The sequence below is a fragment of the Pteropus medius genome, unplaced genomic scaffold (assembly GCF_902729225.1).
Source record: "Pteropus medius unplaced genomic scaffold, Ma_sr-lr_union100, whole genome shotgun sequence".
Taxonomy (NCBI): Eukaryota; Metazoa; Chordata; class Mammalia; order Chiroptera; family Pteropodidae; genus Pteropus; species Pteropus medius.
The window spans coordinates 1087822-1111126 of NW_024346150.1; the positions used below are offsets into that span (position 1 = coordinate 1087822).

Here is a 23305-nt window from a genome sequence, read left to right on the forward strand (position 1 = left end):
CTGACCTTGGAATTTTAATAAGTCTGAGGCATTTAGCGAACTGGTTGCCCTGACTTAAATTTAAGACTTGAGTAGACCTAACCCCAGCTGTCTTATCTCTTTGCATGTGAGACAGGGAAGATTGGGCATTCAAACCTTTTTAATGCCTTTTAAAAGAATATTCATTCCTTTTTGTCCCTCGAATTTGAAAACTACAGTCCTTTTGTCTGTGTGACCCATCCTAAAGTCCCTGGTCAGTTTTAAAAAGGACATTTTCTGTCCTCTTTGATTAGCTTTATACAATTAGATTATTAACACCAACTACTAGAGATTTTAATACAAAGCCTTTGTTAAAATGATGCATTTAAATTTTGCTTTTTCTTGTAAAAAATCGAACATGCAAAAGAAGAGAAAATAAAACAATGAACCCCCATGTTCATCATCTGCTTTTAATGATTGTCAAGATTTTGCCACACTTAACCTCAAAATGGTATGTTTTTAAAAGTTTGCTATATGGTGGTTAAAAAAACGAAATATGCCTTAAAAGCCTTGAGTAGTCCTTTATACATTATATTAGAAATTTCATTTGCTATTTTTACTAATTTAGATCCTGGCAAAAATAACTTTCTAGCCAGTTGAGGGCTCAGAAAATTGAAATTGATAATGAAGCAATTATATAGTGAAATATCCTGTGCAAAATTTATTATAAAAGGCTTTTTAAGGGCTATTAATCAAATTCTAAAGTATAAAGGAAAGGAATAATTTGTCTTGCTAAGACATTCTTAGTATATAGACCAAATGCCATTGATCCTTAGAAAACTCCTACTTTCAAGAATCCTACTTTCTTGTTACCTAGCTTGAGAGGAATTTCTATATAGGTATATGGTCAGTTCCTATATATATGATGTACATATGCATACCACCATAAGCTCAGCAAGTAAACTTGATGAATTTTGTATCCCTAACCCAAAGAATATTTGCCTCAAATATTCTGGATATTAAGATTGATGAGTTCACTGAAGTTAGAGCCAGAGAAGAAATGCATCTGAATAGAAGAGTGAATTTAGTAGGCAGAGCCAGTCATAATATTGTCCCAGGAAGAAGAAATATAGGATTGTATTCTAACAAATACATATCAGGGTGGGCAAAAAGAGGAAGTACAAGAACAAGGCAAAGGAAGAATATACCTGAGAGAAATGGGGAAAAGTACATTGAAACCTACCACCTAATTTAAGGTATTTAGTAAACTCAGGATTTAAAAAAATTAGATTGAATGATCAAGAAGACAGTAAATGTACAAGGATAATTGGATTGAAAGGAAACAAGAGATATGGGTTTGGGTCTTGTAAAGGCCTTGGAGGGATGGTAGCATATTGCATTAGATTTTGAGGATTGACTAGCCTGAGTTTTGGGGACATAAAGAAAGAGTATCCTCATCCATCATTAGAAGCCTTTTGGAAGACTACATCTGGAAGCCAAACACACGTCTTGGAGCTAAAGCAACTTTTAGGATTTGGGAATGTTTTTTGTTCTTGTTTTTTGGTCTGGACAAAGGATGGGATGGCATAGGGATGGAGATAGAAATAATCAGGAAGATTTAGCTAATAAGAACTTTCCCAATGTCAAAACTTATGTAACTATATATGTATGTATATATGTGTATATATATATATATATATGTATATATGTGTATGTATATATGTGTATATATATATATGTATATCACCATGTATGATAAAATGTACTGATACTTTGATCTCTTAAGTAGCCTTATCCTATTAGTAAAAATTAAAGCCCACTTATTAACATATATCAGACAGAATACCTCAGAGAAAGAGAATTCTTGGACTGAGATGGAGAAAATCAGAGTTTGCGTTAGAAAACGCCCTCTGGGCATGAAGGAGGTACGTCGTGGAGAAATTAATATTATTACTGTAGAAGACAAAGAAACTCTACTTGTTCATGAGAAGAAAGAAGCAGTTGACCTCACACAATATATTCTGCAGGTATGATGCTTTCCTTTTGTGTTTGGAACTAATATTATCACGTGTCAAATTTTTGCTTTTTGTTTGAGTGGCTGCGTACAAATTCTAAAATTCATTTTCTAATTTGTTGGCATGCATCCCTGATGTGACATTGCATTAAATCATTGCTATCCTAGACGTTTAAAAAATATAGTGCAATGGGGGATACCAAAAACATAATTCCTCTACTCTAGTACAATAGAGTTGCATCATACATTTACTTGACATACTTTACATGAATTTATACATATTCAGCAAAAAAGGGCTAATGAGGGGATAAAAAGAATTTAAATAATGAATTGGTGATAGAATCAGTCATCGAGCATATGCCCCAAAGTGACTGAGATGGTCACAGAGTCTCAATTTTCACCTGTCTCTCTCAGTGTGAACTTCTCACTCCGCCGAGTGTGAGTCTGGAGTCTAATGATGTAGAATCTATTTTTGAGCAACAAGGCCACAAATTGTCAACCCATTGCTTATTTTGATTCTCAACTGTCTCTGGGCTTAGACTTATTTGGTGGAAGTAGAGCTCTTGAGCCGTCCACTTTGTACAGGGTAGATTGCACTGAGATATGATTTCACACCTAACATACAAAGATTTAAATAAAACACTAGTAGTTCCAACACATAAAAATTGTTCACTCTTTGCCAGAATGATCATAGAGAGTCCAAGGAGAAAGGGTTTGGTATTGAAAGGAACTTACTCTAAGTTGATAAGTACCCTAGCAGTAACTCTTCAGTCTCGTATGGAAGCAGCAAACCCCATAGGTGGAAGATATTGTAACTTAGATACTCCTAAAATTGTGAAGCAATTGTGAATAATCTAAAATGGGGGATAACCCACCAGATGTTAAAATTTGGGAATTCAAAGTTTCTTACTCTGAATCTGCCTCCCTATAATTTTCACATTACATTCATTTTGTTCTCTCTCTCGCTCTCTCGCTCTCTGGCCTCAAAACCCAGTGACTGGTAGAAAAAAAAGTGGTGAGTAATCTGGTTTGCTAGCAGTTCACCTTAGCCAGCTAAGATCTTACTCTACTGGAATAAATCCTTTAGCAGTGAAGTCAAATTGTTAACTTTCCCCCCTTTTACACTTGCATTGTTCTTTTTCTTTGCTAACCAAAACTGGGTTTCACAGTAACACTCAAAATAATCCACAGTCTTTCTATGGGCACTAAATTACTAGGCCACTGTATAACCAACCCAGTCACTTTAACAGCCTTATCGATTGCTGATCAATGCACAATCTATTAGGTCTAGGTAGGAGGTATTTATTTTGAAGATGGTCCAAATGAACAATTAGTTGTAATTATATGTGTTCCATGGCAACTTACAGCCATAGTAATAGCCCTATCCAATCACCATCTACCCAAGACTGCATTAATGATACTTTTGTCACAGTAATTCCCTCAAGGAGACATCATCTTATCTTTTGTATTTTTCCATTATCCCAAAACACAATAACCTTACTTCTTTGTTATTACCATTGGTCAATACTTATTGAATACCCATAGTTTCCATAGCACTTTCTCTGCTGTTTGAACTTTGGACCTTTGCTCTCATAGGTCAAAGTCCTTACCTATCAATGCTATAATAAAAAAGTATTGGGAGGGGTTTTTTTGCTCCTTTTTCCTTACTTAAATAGAAGAAAAGGGAGGTTTATAGCAAATAAATAATGATCTTAGATTCTTTGGGTTTTATTTATCAAACTTATTTAGGAATTCAAACAATATGTTTATGTGTTCGTTTAATCGAATATTCTAGCCTTTCAAATCTTTTGTTACTTGGTATATATGACCATATACATATAGTGTGCCATCCTACTTACTATTAAATTTTATATCAACTTAATAAGGAAAAAAACAAGAAAACAAACATGTTTCATTTCAATTTCTTCAGTAAAGAAAAAATGTTAGAAAAAAAAGTACTGGAATATATCAAAAGTCAACAGTGGCTATCTCCGAATAGTAATATTTATAGATAATTTAGTTTTCTCCTCTATCATTTTTCATATTTTTGAAATGTTCTGCAATCAGCTTTGTTGTTTTTATATAAAAAATAAAACATTTATTTGAATATGTTTAAAATTATAATTGACATTCAGTATTATATTAGTTTCAGGTGTACAACATAGTAGTTAGACATTTGTATAACTTTCAAAGTGGTCCCCCTGATAAGTCTAGTACCCACTTGGCACCATACATAGTTATTACAATATTATTGACTGTATTCCACATGACTGTTTTGTAACTGCCAATTTGTATTTCTTAATCCTTGTCCAACCCCCCTTCCATCAGGTAACCGTCAGTTTGTTCTCTATATCTATGAGTCTGTTTTTGTTTTGTTTGTTTATTCTGTTTTTTGGATTCCATGTGTAAGTGAAATCATATGGGATTTGTCTTTTTCTGACTTATTTCACTTAGCATAATACCCTCTAAGTCCATCTATGCAAATGGTAAAATTCAATTCTTTTTATGGCTAAGTAATATTCCTTGTATATACATACCACATCTTTATCCAGTCGTCTATTGATGGACACACATAGGTTGCTTTCGTATCGTGGCTTTTGTAAATAATATTGCTCTAAACATAAGGATGCATATATTTTTTTGAATTAGTGTTTTGGATTTCTTTGGATTACTACCCAGAAGTGGAATTGCTGGGTCATAAGGTAGTTCTAGTTTTAATTTTTTGAGGAACCACCATACTGTTTTTCATAGTGGCTGCACCAATTTGTTACCCCACTAACAGTGCGTGAGGGTTCCCTTTTCTCCACATCCTTGCCAACACTTGCTGTTTGTCGATTTATTGATGGTAGCCAAAAAACTTTTGAATAGGATAGATTCACCTATTTCAAAATCAAAAGGTACAAAAGTGTATTCAGTGAAAATTGTCTCTCTAATCCCATTTTCTCCTTGTATTACCTGTTAGAAAGTGTAGCTTTCCAGACATATTATATAAATATATATTACTTTCATAATCTGAAAAAAATTATTTAAAAAATTATGTAACTGATCATATCAAGGCGAAAGGGAGTGTTAATCCAACTTCATTGATAAAGTCTAATCAAATGAAAGTATATGTGATATAAAAGACTTTATGAATTATAATAATCTTGCATGTTCACATTTCTTTGTAAGTTACGTACAAAAGTACTGGAAAAATTGATACCTAAATTGTATCGGAAGGAAAGATACTAATCTTTAATCAGTAAGTGCTTTCTAAGGTGCTTACTGAAGAGTTAAAGTATTCACTAATATTTATAAAAGGAAGGGAAGACTAGCCATATACTCAATGAAATAAAAGGAGACCAAAAAATGTATTCCCACATTTACTTCTGTTCATTTTTTCTTATTTTCCTGAGAAATGCCCCCCCTCCACACACAATATATTTTGCTTTTGATTTCATACTTAACTATAAAAACCTATGGTAATATTTGATCAATAAACAGATTTCTCTTGATTAAAGACCAGTTATGAGTTAGCTATAAATCATGTTCATTAAAGTCAGATTTTAGAAATATATTTTATTCTTCGTTATTACCATTTTCAAGCTTAATCAAAAGTATAATGAACCCCCATATAGCTATCACCCAGCTTCAACGATTATAAACATTTTATTATTTTTGGAATCATATCACATTTTTCAAAGCACTAAAAGTTTACAGATCTCTTTATCATGCTACAGAGATTCATTATTTTCTCACCTAACTTTTGAAGATTTTTTCTAACCGATAAATTCAACTTTGTGGCCCCAATTTCTTCTCAGATGACCTAACAAATTTCCTTTCTAGTGTAATGTAATAGTACCCGAAACAGAATCAAACCTGGGGTAGAATGACCCACAGTAAATTGGCCTCAATTCATCTTTCTGCATTTGTCCATACAGTTTGTCCTTAACTGAATATTTGGAGTAGGCCTAAAAGGTAACAGAAGACAGGGCCTCTTCTCTTGTTCATTGCGTATAGACAGACTGCCATTATGATGCTGCAGTCAGGCTTGGAATTATTAGGATTTCTTACACAGATGTAGTTGAACTGCCAACATGGTAAGCTTCTAAATTATGCAAATGATCATGGCTGCTGAACTAATGCTTACCAGACCCAATTTAATGGAGTCTCCTATCCTTTTCCAGATGGCCATGGTTTTTTATTTGGGAGTCAGCTTTCTCTCCCCAGCTCCCCACATTCAGGCAGTTGCCAAATTTCTCATGCGTCCGTCTCCTCTTTATTTCTATTATCATCATCTAATTTAGACCTTTTTTACGTCATCACTGAATTACTAGTGTCCCTGTTCCCAATCCATTCACAGTGTGAAGCCAGATTTAACTTCTAATAAAATGACTCAGCTATCCCTCTCCTTTTCAGTTTTTTTTTTTAATTATCTTTTCACAGTTTACCGAATTAAATATGAGCATTCCACCTTCTCTCTTAAGATTGGTGTCCTAAGACCCCTACAAACTCATTATTGTAGCCTTCTATTTCACTTTTCTACCTACCAAGATCCTATATTTCAACCACATTGAATCTTCCATGTTCCTCAAACAGTCTTTGTGTTTTCCTGCTTGGCTGTTTGCTCATGTGTCCCCTGTGCTTGGAATACCTTCCCTGCCTCCATCTCCGCTTCTCAAATTCCTCTTCTCCCATTCTCATAGTCTCTCCCAATAAGAGGGAATATGTTTCTCCTTTTGATTTCACATGTACTTTATCTCTCAAGTTTTTTCTGTCTTATAGTCATTTGTATACTTGTCTGGATTAACATCTTTAGGGGCTGGGGTGGGGTAATGGTAGGGTACTATCAGTATTTTTGGGCTCCTTGAACTGCCTACTGCAATATACGTAGTACCAGTTAAACAATAGATGTTTATGGAATTAAAAGTCAAGCTGTGTAACATATGGAATGGAAGTCTTCATCTAGAATCCCCCCAAAATTTCAAGTATCTTAGCTATTGCTAGTTTATGATGATAATCTTCATAGATTTCAGTTCCTCTCCTGGACTTAAGAAGGATTGGCTCACTCTTGTACTCTTGTACTCATCAGTTTACTTAAGAGAGAACAAAAATTGTGTGCCTTAGGTTTTACATTATAAGAATGTCTGCAGAGATCTCAAGTAAAATAAGACTCTGTCATTTGATAGTTATTGATTGCTTATTTCTAAGTTCATCATGGTCAATTACTATTAGTTAAAAATGTATTTGCACCTTTATCATGTGTTATCTAGAATATGGTTGAAGAATTCCTTTTTCTATAAATATCAAATTTCTTTTTCAGCATGTTTTTTATTTTGATGAAGTCTTTGGTGAGGCATGCACCAATCGGGATGTATACATGAAGACTACTCACCCACTCATTCAGCATATTTTCAATGGGTATGATAGTAATTATTTTCTTCTCTTTTTATTTTCTATAAATTATATTTAAAAAAATAAATATCACTTATCCTTTTCATTCCTTTTGAGTTAAACATGAATTTGTGTTTTGTTCTAATGAATTTAAATTAGTCTCTTCTGAACAATTCAGTTTCTCTATAGAATTTATCAAGCATTTAGAAAATTTCAGCAAAATTTCTTTTATATTGATGATATTGATTCTCTACTTAGTGGAAAAATACAAGCTGACAGCAATATAATTTCATGAAAGTCCTCAGAATAAAAAGATTGAAGTGGTTGTAGTTAGTTTGAACTTTTAATAATAGTTCTGTTAACATTTTCATTGGAATAAGATAGATAAGTGACTATTACTTATCTATTTTTCATAGATGTATTTTTTAAATTTTGAAGTAATTATTCATACTTAATAAACATTAAATGGGACAGGAGCTTCTATTGTACATTTAAACCTTAGGTATGTGCAGGTTGAAAATTCCAAACAACCAGCTATAGTTGCTGATTCCAGAGTATTTTGAAGTTTATTTTTTTTAATAACTTTTTTAAAATTGAGGTGTAAATTACATGCAGTAAGATGCACAGATCTTAAGAAGTATTCAGGTTTGATGAATTTTGATAGTTGTGTACATCCAAGTACCCAATACCTGGAATAAGGATGTGTCTACCGCCCAGAAAGGTTTCTAGTGTCTCTTTTTAGTTAATTCTTCACCATCACTCCCAGGTCTTATATAAGACTTGACCTTTCTATCACTATAGATTAGTTTTGCTTGTTCTAGAATGTCAGAAATAGAATCATTACAATATGTTTTCTTTTATGCCTGGCTTCTTTTGCTTAGCATGATGTTTTTTGATATTAATACATGTTGTTATATGTATCCATAGTTTTTATTGCTGGGTAATATTCCCCTCTATGAACACAATTTGTTTATCCATTCTCCTGTTGATTGACATGTGGGTTGTCTCCAGTTTTAGACTATTATGAATAAAGCTGTATAAACATTCTGTACAAGTCTTGTGAACATTTTCATTTGTCTTCGATAAAAACCTAGAAATGGAATTACTGGGCCATAGGATAGGTGTATGTTTATAAGAAAGTGCCGAATAGTTTTTCATGCACTATTTTTTTGATAGTTGAAATACAACTTTATTCTAATTCTAAACAAAAGGGGGTGGGAATGACAATAACAAACAGAGTTTCACCACTGAATATTGTGATGTGACTGCAGCAGTCTTATATTTGAAACTCAAAGAAACAACCACATTCCAAAACAGCTAAATACGTACGTCCAAAAAATGAAGGTATTTTTTTAACTGCCACGTTCACTCCAAAGCCCATTCATCTCCTTCACCATCCAAAAGATTAAGCACATGTTCTCCTTAGCTATATAATAAAGTGGCAAACATGCTGCACCACTGATAACAGGACAATTGCCAATAAAACTAGACTTTTGAAGGTAAGCTCCAGCTTCACTTTCTCACAGGTCATCATCCTCATCACCATCATCCACAGGGAGAGCAGTTGTCTGAGCAACCACTGGATCATGCTCATATTGTGCTGCCAAAGATACGTCCATGACAACCTCTGGTGAGGCAAGAGCAGGCACAGCAACAAACTCCAAATTAGTGTCTCCATCCAGTTAGTTTTCTAGCAAGCTAGAGGAAGGGCTTTTCAAAGTTGTAGTTACTTTTGGCAGAAATGTCATAGTACTGAAGGTTTTCTTATGGTAGAAGACAATTGATTTTGCCTTAACTTTCCTGTCCTTAATATCCACTTTATTGCCACACAACACAATGAGGATGTTTTCACATACTCATACCAGATCTCTGTGCCAGTTTGGCACATTCTTGTAAGTAACTCTTAAAGTTACATCAAACATTACAATGGCACACTGGATTTGGATGTAATAGCCATCTCTCAGTCCACTGAATTTCTTCTGACCAGCCGTATCCCATTCAGTGAACCTAACAGATCCTCTGTTGGTATGAAACACAAAGGGATGGACCTCAACACCCAAGATAGCTTACATACTTCTCAAATTCACCAGTCAGATGACGTTTCACAAATGTAGTTTTTCCATTTCCATCGTCACCAACCAATACAAGTTTAAACAACTTGGGGTTCTCCTTGGGCAGTCATCAGGATGTTACTTCCAGAAGCATCTCTGGGCCTGTCTGACTGATCCATTCACTATTTTATACTCCTAAAAGCAATATATGAGAATTGCAATTCTGCATTCTTACCATATTTGGCATTGTCAGCCTTTTTTATTGTAGCCAATCCAATGGATATGAAATTATATCTTATTGTATTTTTAATTTGAATTTCCCTAATGCCTAATGATACTGAACATCTTTTTGTGTGCTTATTTACCATTCAGATATCTTCATTTGCCTATTTTTTTTTGTGTTGTGTTTTTGTTATTTTGAAAAAATTATTTAAATTTTTTACAATTATTTAAATGAGCAGGCTAAAAAAGTTATACATCTTTCAGGTTGTTTCTTATGCACAAAATCTAGGGAATGCTTTTTGAGAGAGAAGGTTTCTAAAATAAGTTAGAAATCAAATAAGACATTACCAGTAAAAAATAAGGGAGTTGCAAGTTAAGTGTAACTTAACTGTAAATTCTGTAAAGTGTAATAGAGATTCTTCATGCCTATATTTGTGTTTTTTTTAAAGCTCATCACTGAAATGCTCAAAAGATAAGCTAGATTACATTCTTTGCTCTCATTCTACTAGATCTTCTTCAGTGTATTCAAATTTCCTTCTATAATTCTTTTCTTAACTGTGCCTCTGCCACTGTATTCAAGTATTCATACTATTGGGAGCCATGGTTTAAAAGACAAGTAACCTGTCTCTGCTTCCGGTATCTTAAATCTGATTAGCTCCTATCTCTAGATTCTCACACTTCCATGCTTCCTTTGCTCTGGTCACATCACTCTTTCTTTGTTTTCTATCTGGCTTCACATCCCTTTCTATGTATGCATCTCTCTGCCTACCTCTAGCTTCCCCCTGTTCCTGTGTCCATACATACTTTTTTTTCTTTCTACAAGTAGCTACTTTTATTAATTCATGTGATTCCCATAATAACTATTTACTACCTAACATATTCACTTTCTACTTAGTACTACATAGTTGGGCCCCATAATACTCAGGTAATCTTGGCCTCCAACTCCTCTTAAAATATACTGTGATCTCTGTAGGTTGGTCCGCCAACTCTCTTCTCCACTTCTTATTCTACAGTTTTCCACTCATACAGGGCATGTGCAAACATTTATCCACATCCAAGAATAGCGACTCTCACTTAGAATCAAGTTCCTTAATATTCATATGAGTGGTCACTACTTTCATGTTTATCATATGATCTTCTGTTATTTATTGTTTTTAATTCTCTATTACTTGTTTCACCAAACTTATCTTTCAGGATTAGCATAAAATCTCTAGGATCCTCTAAAACACCTAGCAGGAGTCTTTGTTTCCATGCACCAAATCTAGAGAATACTTTTTGAGAGAGTAAATTTCTAAAATAAGTTTGGTGACCATTTTCCAGTGTTGTCTCGCAGTCTTACCAGTTTCATAAAAAATTACTGTGAGAACTCATACTGCTTTGAGAATGTTTTTTCTTCTTCCTATGTTTGTTATAATGTAAAGCCCACTTCTCCTTAAAGGATTGTGTGTTTATGGCTGAATTTTGTCAAGGTTTCTTCTTTTACCTGACTTTTGTCATTAAAAATCTATATAGAGATTAGCATTTATCTAAACATGTATAGTGATACAAATTATTCTTCCTTCAGAGGCAATGCTACTTGCTTTGCATATGGACAGACAGGTGCTGGAAAGACCTACACCATGATAGGAACTCATCAGAACCCAGGACTGTATGCTCTGGCTGCCAAAGATATCTTCAGGCAACTAGAAGTATCCCAGCCAAGAAGGCACCTCTTTGTGTGGATCAGCTTCTATGAAATCTACTGTGGACAGCTTTATGACCTCCTAAATAGAAGAAAAAGGTACTGAATATGAGCGGGAAACTGAATCTGTTCATCATTTTTTAAGCCAGAGTCCCACTGAATCATGGAATTTAATGAATCTTCAATACGTTAATGCCCTTGCGTGAAATGAGAGTCTCCTAAATCAGATACATATTTTCAGCTATAGAAAAATATAAACCAGCCTTCCATTAGTATTTTTTAAGTGATCAGTATCCTATTTATCTGATATTTTGGTCTGTAAAAAAGGTCATAATTTCAAGAAGTTAGGAAACCAACGTATACTTAAATCTCATCCTAGTCTTTTGACCAATTATTACACTGGAAGAACTTTAAATAATGTTTCCCACTTTCTCTTGTTCTTTTTCTCAATAACCTCAAGGAGAGATTTCTGAAATCAGTAAAAAGAAAAGGAAAATCCCTTTTATTTACATTAAACTTTTAACTCTTATAGGACTTAAACTCTTGCCCTTGCAACATAAATAGTAATTTAGAAATGTATTCAGTAACTGATTTTAAATCCGTATTGTATTTTTCTGGCAAAGTTTTATTTAGGTTGAAACACATGACTTTAACTGAGTAGGAAGCAAGGAATTGTGAAGGTTATCAACTGACTGAGAGAATAGGGAGGAGAGCGGAAGTAAGGGAGGTGGAAGGATAAAAGCTTGTCATGACAGAATTAACTAGACCTGAGATGTGTTGAGAGCAGCCACACCAAGTGGGGAAGAGTGAGCTGAGGCCGAGCATGGTAGAAGGCTAGGGAAAACCAAATCAGTGAAATAGACGAGCCCACAACAAAAGGATTCAAGCCCCTGTAGAGCTGTCCAAAAGTTCCGCAAGCTCCAGGCAAGCACTGGAATGGGGGGTGGAGGTGGAGAAGCAGCTCCATTTCAGTAGGGAGAGCATAGAAGGGCCAGCCCCCATTGTAATGGGGCACTAGAGTACTGAGTAGCGTAACTGGAGAGGCCACTGAGTAGACTTAGGCAGGCCACTGTCTTGTGGACTATTGCAACAAAAAGGGACCTTCGGATATGCCACAACTCAGAGAATGTATAGATTTTGGGGGTTCAGTTGTGCCACAACTGCCAAATAAAGGAGGGTGCCACTCTGAGGTTGCTTTAGCAGTTTCTCTTCTTTTCTACCCTCTCTGTTGTTTTTGAAGTGTCAAGTTAGATTAATCACAACTTTGCTTCCAAGACCCAACATTCTTATTAGGAATGTTTTCCGGTCAGAATGGCTACTTCCTTTAAAAAATAATTGGCATGAGCATGAAAGCCACTGTTGTGCTATGTGTGTGGTTTATGTGAAGGGATAGTCAGATTATCCAGCTGTTTGTGAGTGTAATTCTTTAATGAATGACCCAGATATATTGCCTTACATTTTTGCATCCTTTAATTATAGCCACAGGATGAGAGTATGCTAACTCCTGGGTTTGAAGCTTCTCTAAGACTCTCTAGTGAAGACCCAGACTTACTCGCAAGTGTCTTGTGCTGTGGGTGGTTTTTTTTAATCTTTTTTAATTGGCTAATATCTGTTTGTTTCCTCCCTTTCCAGGACTTCTAAAATGTCTTGATCTACTGATGGCATCCTTTCTTGGTTTAGAGTTGTTATGATTTATCGTGTTGTTTTATTAATAAAATATATTTTCTCTAATAATAGTGGGGCTTTGACAAAGGTAGATAAAAATATAAGAGTGTGTGTGTGTGTGTGTGTGTGTGTGTGTGTGTGTGTACACCTTAATCTTAATCAGTTTCCTATTAAGGCAGAAAAATAATAGTCTTTGATATATTCAGTACATGCCCCTTGATGGGTGTGGTTTAATGATGATAGACCATAACCACTCATTACCTTACATGCAGGCCTGAGGCATTCAATTGCAGCACCAGGCTCTTCCTTGCTTTCTTAGAAGGTATATCAGGACTCTCTATGTTGCAAGTAAAATAAAAGCCCACTTATACTGGCTTAAGGCATTTAAGGAAGTCATTGGCTTATATAACTAGACAGCCTAGAGGACAATTAGGCCTTAGGGTCTTTTTACTCCAGCAGCTCAGGACTGTTATAAGAACCCAGTTTCTTTACATCTCTTTGCTCTACCTTCTATGGTGTTAGCTTCATTCCAGAACTGTCTCTCTTGTGAATACTGAATGGCTGCCACTGCTCCCAAGGCCACATGCTTTCTCTCCCACAGAGAAAGAGCACCTCACCCTCAGGTATCTAATAACCAGAGACTAGGACTTTATTTTGATTGGACCTGCAGAGTCCCATATCCACCCCTGAACCAATCACTGTAGCCAAGAATACACCATCCACTGATTGGCATAGATCTGGGATATATGCTCATTCTTTTTTTTTTTTTTGATTCCCTTCACCTCTTATGTGCTCTTTCTTTTAATTATAGCCAAAGATGCTGATTTGTTTACAACAATCAAGGACTATCCCTGAAGCCAGGGATTGGGGTCAGGAGGTGTGGGAGTGGGTGGGGAGAATGCATATCAGTTCTACCCAAACAGCAAATGCTATTTAATGGTGGGAGAGTGTTGGAGTGGTTTCTGGGGAGGCAAGAACAAAGTCTATTACATATTACAGCAGCTCTGCCATACCAACCATGTTCTTGAATCTGCAGGCTCTTCGCAAGAGAAGATAGCAAGCATGTGGTACAGATAGTGGGACTGCGAGAGCTTCAGGTGGATAGTGTGGAGCTCCTCTTAGAGGTAACTCTTCCCTCTTTACTATGCCACTATATCAGACAAAATACAAGAAAAAAAATTATTTTGCTATCAGCAAGTAAAATGGACTCAGATTTAGGTATGACAAGCATACCACTTCACATTTATAAAAGGTGAGTCCTCCTCTGAGAAAATAGCTTCTTTATAAGTTGTTGTCTCAGTGCTATGGTAGTGGGAGGCATATGGGAGAACCTAGTGCGTGAGAGGATACTCTTGGGCTAGTTTCAAAGGCTGCTAATATGTATTTCTCTGGTATTCGGCATTATTCATAAGTCAAGAAGTGGCAATACTCACCTTTAGAATAGCTTCACAGTATGCCCCTCCAGGGACTTTGGTGCATGAAATGGCAGGGTGGCTCACCATTGATATATGTCTTTTTCTCACAGTTTCCTTTTCCTGGGTCAAACAGATAAATTTTGTTTAAAGGACCAGACCTCATATTTGTGTGATTATTAGATCCTGAGTCCTGGAATCTAAAACTTGAAGATGCCACCTAAATGTGACTGTTTTAGAGAGTCACTTTAAGGCCAAGAACCTTTCTAGTGATTGCAAAGATAGGCACAGAACAAAAGTGTGTGGAACATATTGAAGGAGCTCCCCTGAGACAGCGACCATTCTTACTTGTCCAAAGCTACCTCCACTGTAGAATCCTAAAGAAAATTCTCATACAACTATTCCCTATGTTCCTCTTGCCCCCACCTTCCCAGGCCATTCCTTCATTTGGTCAGGAGTTTCAAGAGAGTTTGTTCTTATGATGCCTTTGTCTGTGGATGTTAGACCAAATGAATGGGAAAGGAATAAACACTAAGAGGGAGTCCCTTTTCTTTGGCTGTAGGTCATAACTGTGCTAATGAGCAATCTGGTGTCAAATCACACTCCTATCCTGGAAGAGTTTGTGGCACTGCTCTATCCTAAAGTATGTTTCCTAGGAAAAGAAAGAAGTTTCTTATTAGTCAACATATTATCACCATTGATACCTCAGTCTGTAGTACAGACGAGGTTGTACAGAAGGAAACCAAGGTGGTGAGATCGAGGTGGAAAGTTGATATAAATTATGGATATCTGACACGGTTACCCTCATAAACATTTATTGACTCGAAACAATAGCACTTGCTAACTCAGATGTCACACTTTATCGCTCCGGTGTCACCGTTCATGCTTACTCAGGTGTCACCCATGTGTTTGCTTAAATGTCACCTTCAGGTGTCATCTTTAAGTGTTATCCTCACAAATCACCCTCAGGCTCACTTAGACACTTGTTGCCTGCCTCACAACTGACAGTTTTATTTTTCACATGGGATTGTCCATCCTCCAGGAAGTCTCCTTCCAGGTGTATTTTATTACCTGGTCTTGCCAATGCAGGCACCAGGATTTCCCTGCCTTTTAGAGGACTCACTGACTCATCCAGGTTTGGAATCAAGATTTTGTCGGTCAGGCAATTAATGAGCATTTTTTTCAGTTGTAGAGATTTGTGGGTTTTTAAGTCATTCCTATAGCCATTTCACATATTTATATTCCTAAACTTCTAATAAATCTGCTTCATATTTTATCATTTCCTTGGCTGTATTGGTAGTAGAGACCGCATAGCAAGAGCTTCCCCTAGATAACCCTCAGTTATATGCCAGTGTAGAGACTTAATCTGTACACAGTGCCTCTCCTACTGAAGTGTTCTTAGCCCTTCTTTGTTATTTGTGCAGGAAACTTAGTGATTAAAGCCTTGTAACCAGGTGGAGCTTGGACCCAGTGCTGTGTATCCTTGAGAAAAGTCCTTTACTTTTCTGAACCTGCAACATGAATGATAGTAGATGATCAAGTCACGTAATAGAGAAGAAAATGAGATAATGTACATAAAATGCTTACTGTGATGCTAGCTCATTTTGTCACATCCATTACTGTTACTAGTAAGTCCCTCAGTGTTTCCCAGTGCCATAGAATTCAGCAATTGTCTGTACTTTCTATTGTGGCAGGTTCCCATTTCACTACTCACATAACCTGTTTAGTCTAAAGGACCTAGATTTAGAAACTTGCCCAACAGACTTTAGCTACCAAAGGAGGAATTTAAGACAGAGGCAGTAAAAGAAAAAGAAGGCCTAGTGATTATTAAGGTGATTGTATTAACTTTGGTCTACTCCAAGACTTGCAAACAGATAGTCTTTTTTTCTCTTTAGTCTCTTCCTCCTTCCCTCCTTTCTTTCCTTTTTTTTTTTTCTTACTTGTACTGGGGAGCCCATGGAATCTCCTGTTGATTTATCAAGGTCTATTTCCCTATGAAACTGATTGTTTTACATTTGTGAAAAATCATTTGTTTTGGAAGTTTACATGGAGATGTTAGTTCTTTAGCATCTTTTTAAAAAATTAATATTTACTGAAAACTTACCATATGCTAATCATGGTACATGTATTATCTTTTTTAGTCCTCATAAGTAACCTGTGAGATTACCATTTTATAGATAAGAAACTGAGACCCTAAAAAATTAAGTAATTTGCAAGTGTTCACACATTGCAAACTGCTGCACTTCATTCATATGTCATTTACAAAAGTTTGTGTGACAGTCTTCACAAACTTGCTCATTTTTTATTCCTCAGAGCTCAACCCGCTTTATTCCACAGTTTCTGAAAGAAATGGTGATTGCAGGTTGTTACTGAAGCTGAGGAAACAACCAAGGACCAGAAATTCCTTCACACCTTTCCTAAAAGACATTTAGTCAGGAAAGGTTGCCTCAACATACTGTTTTCTAAGGCACACTCACAGGTACCTAGTACATCATGGTGAACAGGTACAATGAAAAGCCCAGTGCAAAACTCTGTAATAGAACCCCAGAAGCAGTCTTTCTTGACTCCCCTGGGGGTGAATTTCACCACAAGGCCATCCTTTCAGCTTCCTGTCAATATCCACAGTTCTTGGCCAAGTATAATCTTGAGGCCTCTCTGAGCTCTCACTAGGTCTCAGCAGAAGTAGCATCATTACTCACATGTGGCCAGGGAAACCTGGCTTCTGTTCCTAGCCTGACAATATTCTACCTTTGTGACCTTGCATAAGTCACTTCTCTGTGATTCCTCCCTTATCCGTCAGGTGTATTGCTTACACAAACGTAGAGATTTAAAAGATTTCTCCTGTCTCTTTATGGGGTTTGTAAAAGACAAAATAAAACACAACTGTGAGAACCCTAAAACGCTAGGAGGAAATACACCAGAATCTTGTTAACTCTGGGATGATGGGAGGTATATATTTTCTTTATGCTTTTCCTATACTTTCCTAGTTTTCCACAGTAAGCATGTCTTGATTTTCTAATGAAAAAGAAGAAAGATTTGATTAAAAGAACAATACAAATCTAAGATTATCCATCATCATTGCATTACAGCCTATGTAAGCATAAAGTCACAACCATAGGGAGACGCTAGGATGAGGAAGTGCATTTAAACTGGATGAGTTAGTCACAGATATGGCCTTAAGTGACCTAGCCAGCATCCAAGCTTAACAGTGCTTTTTTTTTTTTTCTTTTTTTGGCACTTGACACACCTAGTGTAAGGGATTACTGCTCTAATTATTCTAATTTCTGATTAGCAGCAACATGCTATCCATGCAGTTGATAAACCAGTTTTATAAATTAACAGGTTCTTCTTACAAAAGGATTCATCAGGTAGTCCCTTTAAACTTTTAGCAAGCTATTTACAAAATGAATACATTTAGAATATGTTTCTAAATTTGATTCTAAAATATAATTCTGTATCTCACATCCAGATAATCTTTAGTAACATAACTATTGCTTAGAGCATGGAGGAACTTAGTTAAATTTTTAAAAAGCACAAGCCCGTTCTTGTTATTTTGTGACCTGTTGTTGAAATTTTACTGTCAACTTTCAGACTCTTATTTGGAAACTGTAGTCTATGGTCCTGCTACCCTGAATAAGCCCGATCCCATCTGATCTCAGAAGCTAAGCAGGGTCAGGCCTGGTAGTACTTGGATGGGAGACCATCTAGGAAGACCAGGTGCTGTAGGTGTAAAAAATAAAAAAGTAAGGGATTGTAAGCTGACAAGGTCCTTGCAATCTGTGAGGTCAACCAAGGGTTGACTCGCCTAAAAAATAAAAAAAAAGTAGTTTAGAAAACTGTAGCTATGTTCAATGTGATATAAGTTAAGATTCTGAGAGATTGAGACAAAATGAAATAGGACTTCCTTACCCTTAATTCACTACAATATAAATGTATTTATCATCAGTGCCCCACAGTATAGTAGAAACCACACGGACTTTGAAGTCATATGTACTGTATATGGAATTTGGTTCTTCCATACCACAGCTGTTTGTGAGGAAATCAACCTCTGAGTTTATTCCTCAGCTATAAAGTAGGCATAATAATCACATTCCCCTCACATCAGGCTATTGTGAGGATTCTATCAAATATTTTTAAAGATCTTCACCTTTTTGATTGTCAGGAATCAACATTCCTCCCTCTATCTAAAATCAGGACAGCATGTCATATATAGCTGTTTTCAGTGCTAGAGGCCAATCCTGAGGCTTTACCTCCTCTCCCTAATTCTCTTGTAGCCCGAGGGACCCAGATTAGTCTTTACTCCCATTTGGAGTGGCATTGGTCTCAAAAGAAATCATGGGCTAATGGCAGTTGCGATATCTTATCACTTCCATGTTCCGACACATCAGGCCTGGCCTCTTTTATGACTGCATCCCAGTGGAACAGCAGGTGGATGTGATTAGTCATTCCATGATGAACATTTCCGTCCTTTGTTTCAGTTACTAAGATAGATGAGTATTATGAGACCTTGCTTTGGAGCCAAGTTATACCCTAGGGATTTTAGTTAAACTAAATCTATCAAAGATATTAAAAAAGAGTGTATGAAATCAAGAAGTAAATTAGCTCTTGAGCTATTGAATGTTCCCCCGTAAGATTAGTATTCCACGTTGTTTTCATTGCTGTTGGGTACTTTATATGATTTAGTGTTTAGGCAGCTTCCTACATGAAGGGAAAAAGCTGCAGTGTACTAACAAAGTTACGTGTCTGTTCTCTATTGCATTGAGTCGACTCTTAGGAGCCAGAGGGCTTTGTTTACTCCTTGGGGAAGTCACCCTATGGATTTTATTTTCAGGTGATCCTGAAGGGCAGCAAGGAGCGCAGCACCGGGGCCACTGGAGTTAATGCAGACTCCTCCCGCTCCCATGCTATCATCCAAATTCAGATCAAAGATTCAGCCAAGAGGACATTTGGCAGGTGAGCTGGAAATATGCAGAGAATTGCATTGTCTGCTTTTCCCTAATGTGACTTTGAAATATGTTATCAACAACAGGACACCCTGCCACCATGGATTTCTTTATTTCAAGGATACAGAGTAGAGTTGTTAGCCCTGAAATAAATCATTGTGCTGAAGTGCCATCAGTTGATTAACCATGAAGTAATGACCTATTGTTGGTCAACCCTAAGTTATTAAAAGGGACATTGATTGCTTCTAATGTGAAACACAGTATCAGCAGAGGAATAGCAGAGAATGCATCTCAGAGAGCTTACAGGCCAAAAAAAAAGAAAAGAAAATTAATCCATCCTTCTTGAAAGAAGCCATGAGACAATTGGGTACATTCATTGCTTCTCTGGTGCTATCTTAGCAAACTCTGCCACACTGATGGATGAGCCTATCTCATCTCTGAGTAATGAGTCTTTTTTTCTTTCTTTTTTCTTTAGTTTTTTTGGGGGCTGGAAAGCAGCCCACTGAAGTTTCTATTTAATTATCTAAGTGGTCCCTTAAGCAATTTACATTGTGGTCATTTAGCCTTATGGGAAGAATGTTTTATTAATTTGTTATACTTTCTTACAAATGATTAAAACCAGTGGAAGTGTCTGGGTGAACAGTGCCAGCAGCAGTGGATAGATCAGTGTCTTGCGATACTTTTGGAAAGCTGACAGTAATGCCTTTTTTTTTCCTGAGTATGAGCCAGTGTTAATTTCTTCCGGCCATCACAAAATGCTGACGGATGTAAAAAGAAACCAAAGCCCCAAAGAAGTCATCCCTGCTGTGTCTTTTCTCTAGGATCTCTTTCATTGACTTGGCTGGCAGTGAAAGAGCAGCAGATGCCAGAGACTCAGACAGACAGACAAAGATGGAAGGAGCAGAAATAAACCAGAGTCTTCTGGCTGTGAGTTGTTTGAAAGCTTTAATCTAAAAATTCTTCTTGAGAGAATTTGCCCCACCCGAGTGGCTGAGAGTGGGGTGGAATCAACAGAGCACGGGCATGAATTCCAGGCAATGAATTCCAGGCTTATAGATAGAAGCTGCCCAATCAAATTCTCGGCAATTCTAGGCAACTATTCCCTTGTCTCCCTGCCTTCTTTGAAAAGGGGGAACGATCCAATGATGAGATGGTAGAATAATGAGATTATAATAATACAAAAGAAACAAAGCACAACAAACTCATTGGTCACGTTTAGGTTACCAGAACACCAACTCATTCTGAAAACTGGTAACGACAAAGAATCAAGAATTTATCTTGCCTCCACTGTATGAACTGTATTTCAGGTTCATCAGATACTTGAGGGAAAGTTCTTTTCCAGCTAATAAATACAGAAGGAATATTAGAATTACACCATTTTGGAATCCCTAATGAAACAATGAATATAAGTGATGCTCATCAATGGCTGCTAAAACCATTAGGTGAAAAAGGCTGATGGGAAATGTTTTAATGGAGGAATTAGGCTGACAACACTTGAATCTTTCTTCTTAAAATCACAAAAAGAGACATCCATTCTCTCTACCTCCTGACATGTTCCTATAGGATGTCTAAGAATAACCTCTGAATTCTTGCCGGAAAAAAAATAGAACCTAAATCTGATTAAGCCTTTAAATCAGCATTTCCTAATATGTGAGCCACAAATGCAAACCATATATGTAATTTTAAATTTCTAATGTCCACATTAAAATACATGTACTAATTATATTAAATATATACTCTTAATTATATGTTTTAGTTAATCTGATATATTCAAAATATTATTTCAGCATGCTGCTTATATTGTACATCTTTGGCTAGTTGGAACCTTTTCAAATATGTTCCTGTGTCTTCTAGTCCCTGATAGCTTCCTTCCTGGCTCTCTGTAATGACTAGAAGTTCTGGGCTCATCTTGTACATTTCCTTCCCCAGGTTTGAATCAGCTATTTATTCAATAAGCCTTGGTTTTAGAGGGAAGTGGAATTTAGAGACTGTTTAGGGGTGATAGGGGGGCTTACTATCATTGTGTTAGTCCTTGCTTCTAGCCCTTTCTGATGAACACGGCTAGAAAATAGATTTCGTTTTTTAGAAGGAGAAAAATATATCACGAATTCATACTAATAAATTAATTCGAAATTAAGATTAAAGAGTTTTTGCTTAACTTTTTTGAATTTGTATTTTTCTCCTTCTCTCTTACAGTAGAATTGTTAGTTCCTAAAACATTAATATAATGTATTTGCTCTACTTCAGTATATATATATTTCAAAATAATGCTGATATTTCTCTGTGAGGTACACAAAGATGTCCCTTGTTTCTTTTCTGGGCATTTCTCTTGGTTCTTCCTAATGTTTAGTAAATTCTACTTTCCATTCTGATTCAGCAGGGCTAAAGGGACCAGGTTCATAGGGATTGGTGGCCACACTTGGATTTGAGTATATAAGGAGCAGGTATAACTAAGGGGGCCAGGGTTTGGTTACCTGTTCATCCATTCTGGAGAATCTTCCCAGTGCTCATATCCCAGGGAATATTGGATTGATTTGTAATAAAAGAGGAAATTTCCTTATTCCTTCTTATAGTCTGCAGCTTCTTAGATAGAGGAGAGTTAGCTGCAGGCATCCCTGACTGCAGCCGGGAACAGCCACAGCAAATTCTCAAGGCTACTTACCTGTTCTTGGTGAACTCCCAGCACTGGCACTTCCAAGGAATTCCTTCCAAGCTCTTTCCTCTCCTTTTCATTTACTGCCTTTTAGCCTAGATTCATGACTCAGAAATAAAAGATCTCTCCTCCCTCATTTTTCCCCCAACCCCTGCTGTGCCTGTTACCCCTAGAAGTCTGCATACCCTGGTCTATGCGGGCATTAGTGATGTCCTGTGAGCACTTCTTTGAGGGGCTATGCCCAGGAGCAAGTGACATGACCTTGCCTTTGGGCCACAGTTCTGGCTTTTTTTAAGTGAGGAGGTAGACCTAGATGATTTCTAAGTTCCTTCCCAGCTCTGACTCTAGAATTTCTCCTTCCCCATTCAGACAACTTATGTCTGAATCTACACTTGAGTCTACACCTATAGGTGTGCACATGTAAGTGGGGAGGTGGAAGAGTGGCATAGATATTTTCTTTACTTAAGCGCTTCTGCAGTTGGGAAGAGTGTGATGAGAGGGAGCTGGCAAGCCAGAACTGCCACTGCATAAGCTTAGACTCTGGGACCTGTGGAAATGTCCCTAGGTTTGTCTGCTCCATGCTATCAGGATCACAGCTTTTAAGTTGGGAGGCCCTTAACCTAGGCACAGATAGCACAGGATAATGTTTTCTAGTCTAGCTTGATTTTTCTTGTTGAACAAGAAACTATCAGGGCATTTTGGACTTCCTTTTGGAAGACTGACTGACTGACTTTGAATGTAAGAAAAATCTGATCTATTCTCTCATTGCATGTGATATTTGATGTGCTTGTTATTTTCAGCTGAAGGAATGTATCCGAGCATTGGATCAGGAACATACCCATACTCCTTTTCGGCAAAGCAAATTAACTCAGGTAAAGTTAAATGTGAGCTTTGAGTTCATTCTGGTTCACTCATTTGTTCCTTCTTCCATTTATTTGTTCCTTCAGCAGAGTATCCACTGCCATCAAGATATGACTCTAAGCACGGGGGAAGGGGGAGTGAAGGGGAGGAGTCACATTCCTTCTAGGAGCTCTTAGTCTAGGAGGAGAGAGGGGCATCTTCAGGCAGAGATACCTGTAGTGTGTGAGGCAGCTGGGCTCCCGTGGGGCAGCAGTACTCTTCTGGTTATCATTCAACAGCTTTCCGCTTATTCCTGATATAAAAAAACCTTGTCAATTTAATGGAGCCTCTGAGCCTTTGAAGAGGGTGTGGAGTAGCTGTATTTGGTACTTTCTTAGCCGTAAGACTTAGACCAGTGTTTTAAGACAAAAAGAATAGCTGCATAAAAAGAATGGGGTAGATTTTGACGTGTGATCAAGATCTATAGTTTAAA

General features: G+C 36.8%; 1 protein-coding gene and 2 pseudogenes across 3 annotated transcripts in view; 2 read left to right on the forward strand and 1 right to left on the reverse strand.

Moving 5' to 3' along the window:
- Positions 1 to 23305, forward strand: part of KIF24 (kinesin family member 24) — a 49498-nt gene that overhangs the window by 18065 nt on the left and 8128 nt on the right. For all 3 annotated transcript variants that reach the window (XM_039875540.1, XM_039875541.1, XM_039875542.1), the window contains 7 exons: positions 1796 to 1985; positions 7275 to 7372; positions 11183 to 11398; positions 14001 to 14088; positions 19208 to 19329; positions 20141 to 20246; positions 22773 to 22844. In XM_039875540.1, coding sequence (XP_039731474.1) covers positions 1796 to 1985; positions 7275 to 7372; positions 11183 to 11398; positions 14001 to 14088; positions 19208 to 19329; positions 20141 to 20246; positions 22773 to 22844 — 892 coding nt within the window. The remainder of the gene's footprint in view (positions 1 to 1795; positions 1986 to 7274; positions 7373 to 11182; positions 11399 to 14000; positions 14089 to 19207; positions 19330 to 20140; positions 20247 to 22772; positions 22845 to 23305) is intronic.
- On the reverse strand, positions 8866 to 9527 carry LOC120612905 (GTP-binding nuclear protein Ran-like; annotated as a pseudogene).
- LOC120613030 (uncharacterized) lies at positions 17988 to 18105 on the forward strand (annotated as a pseudogene).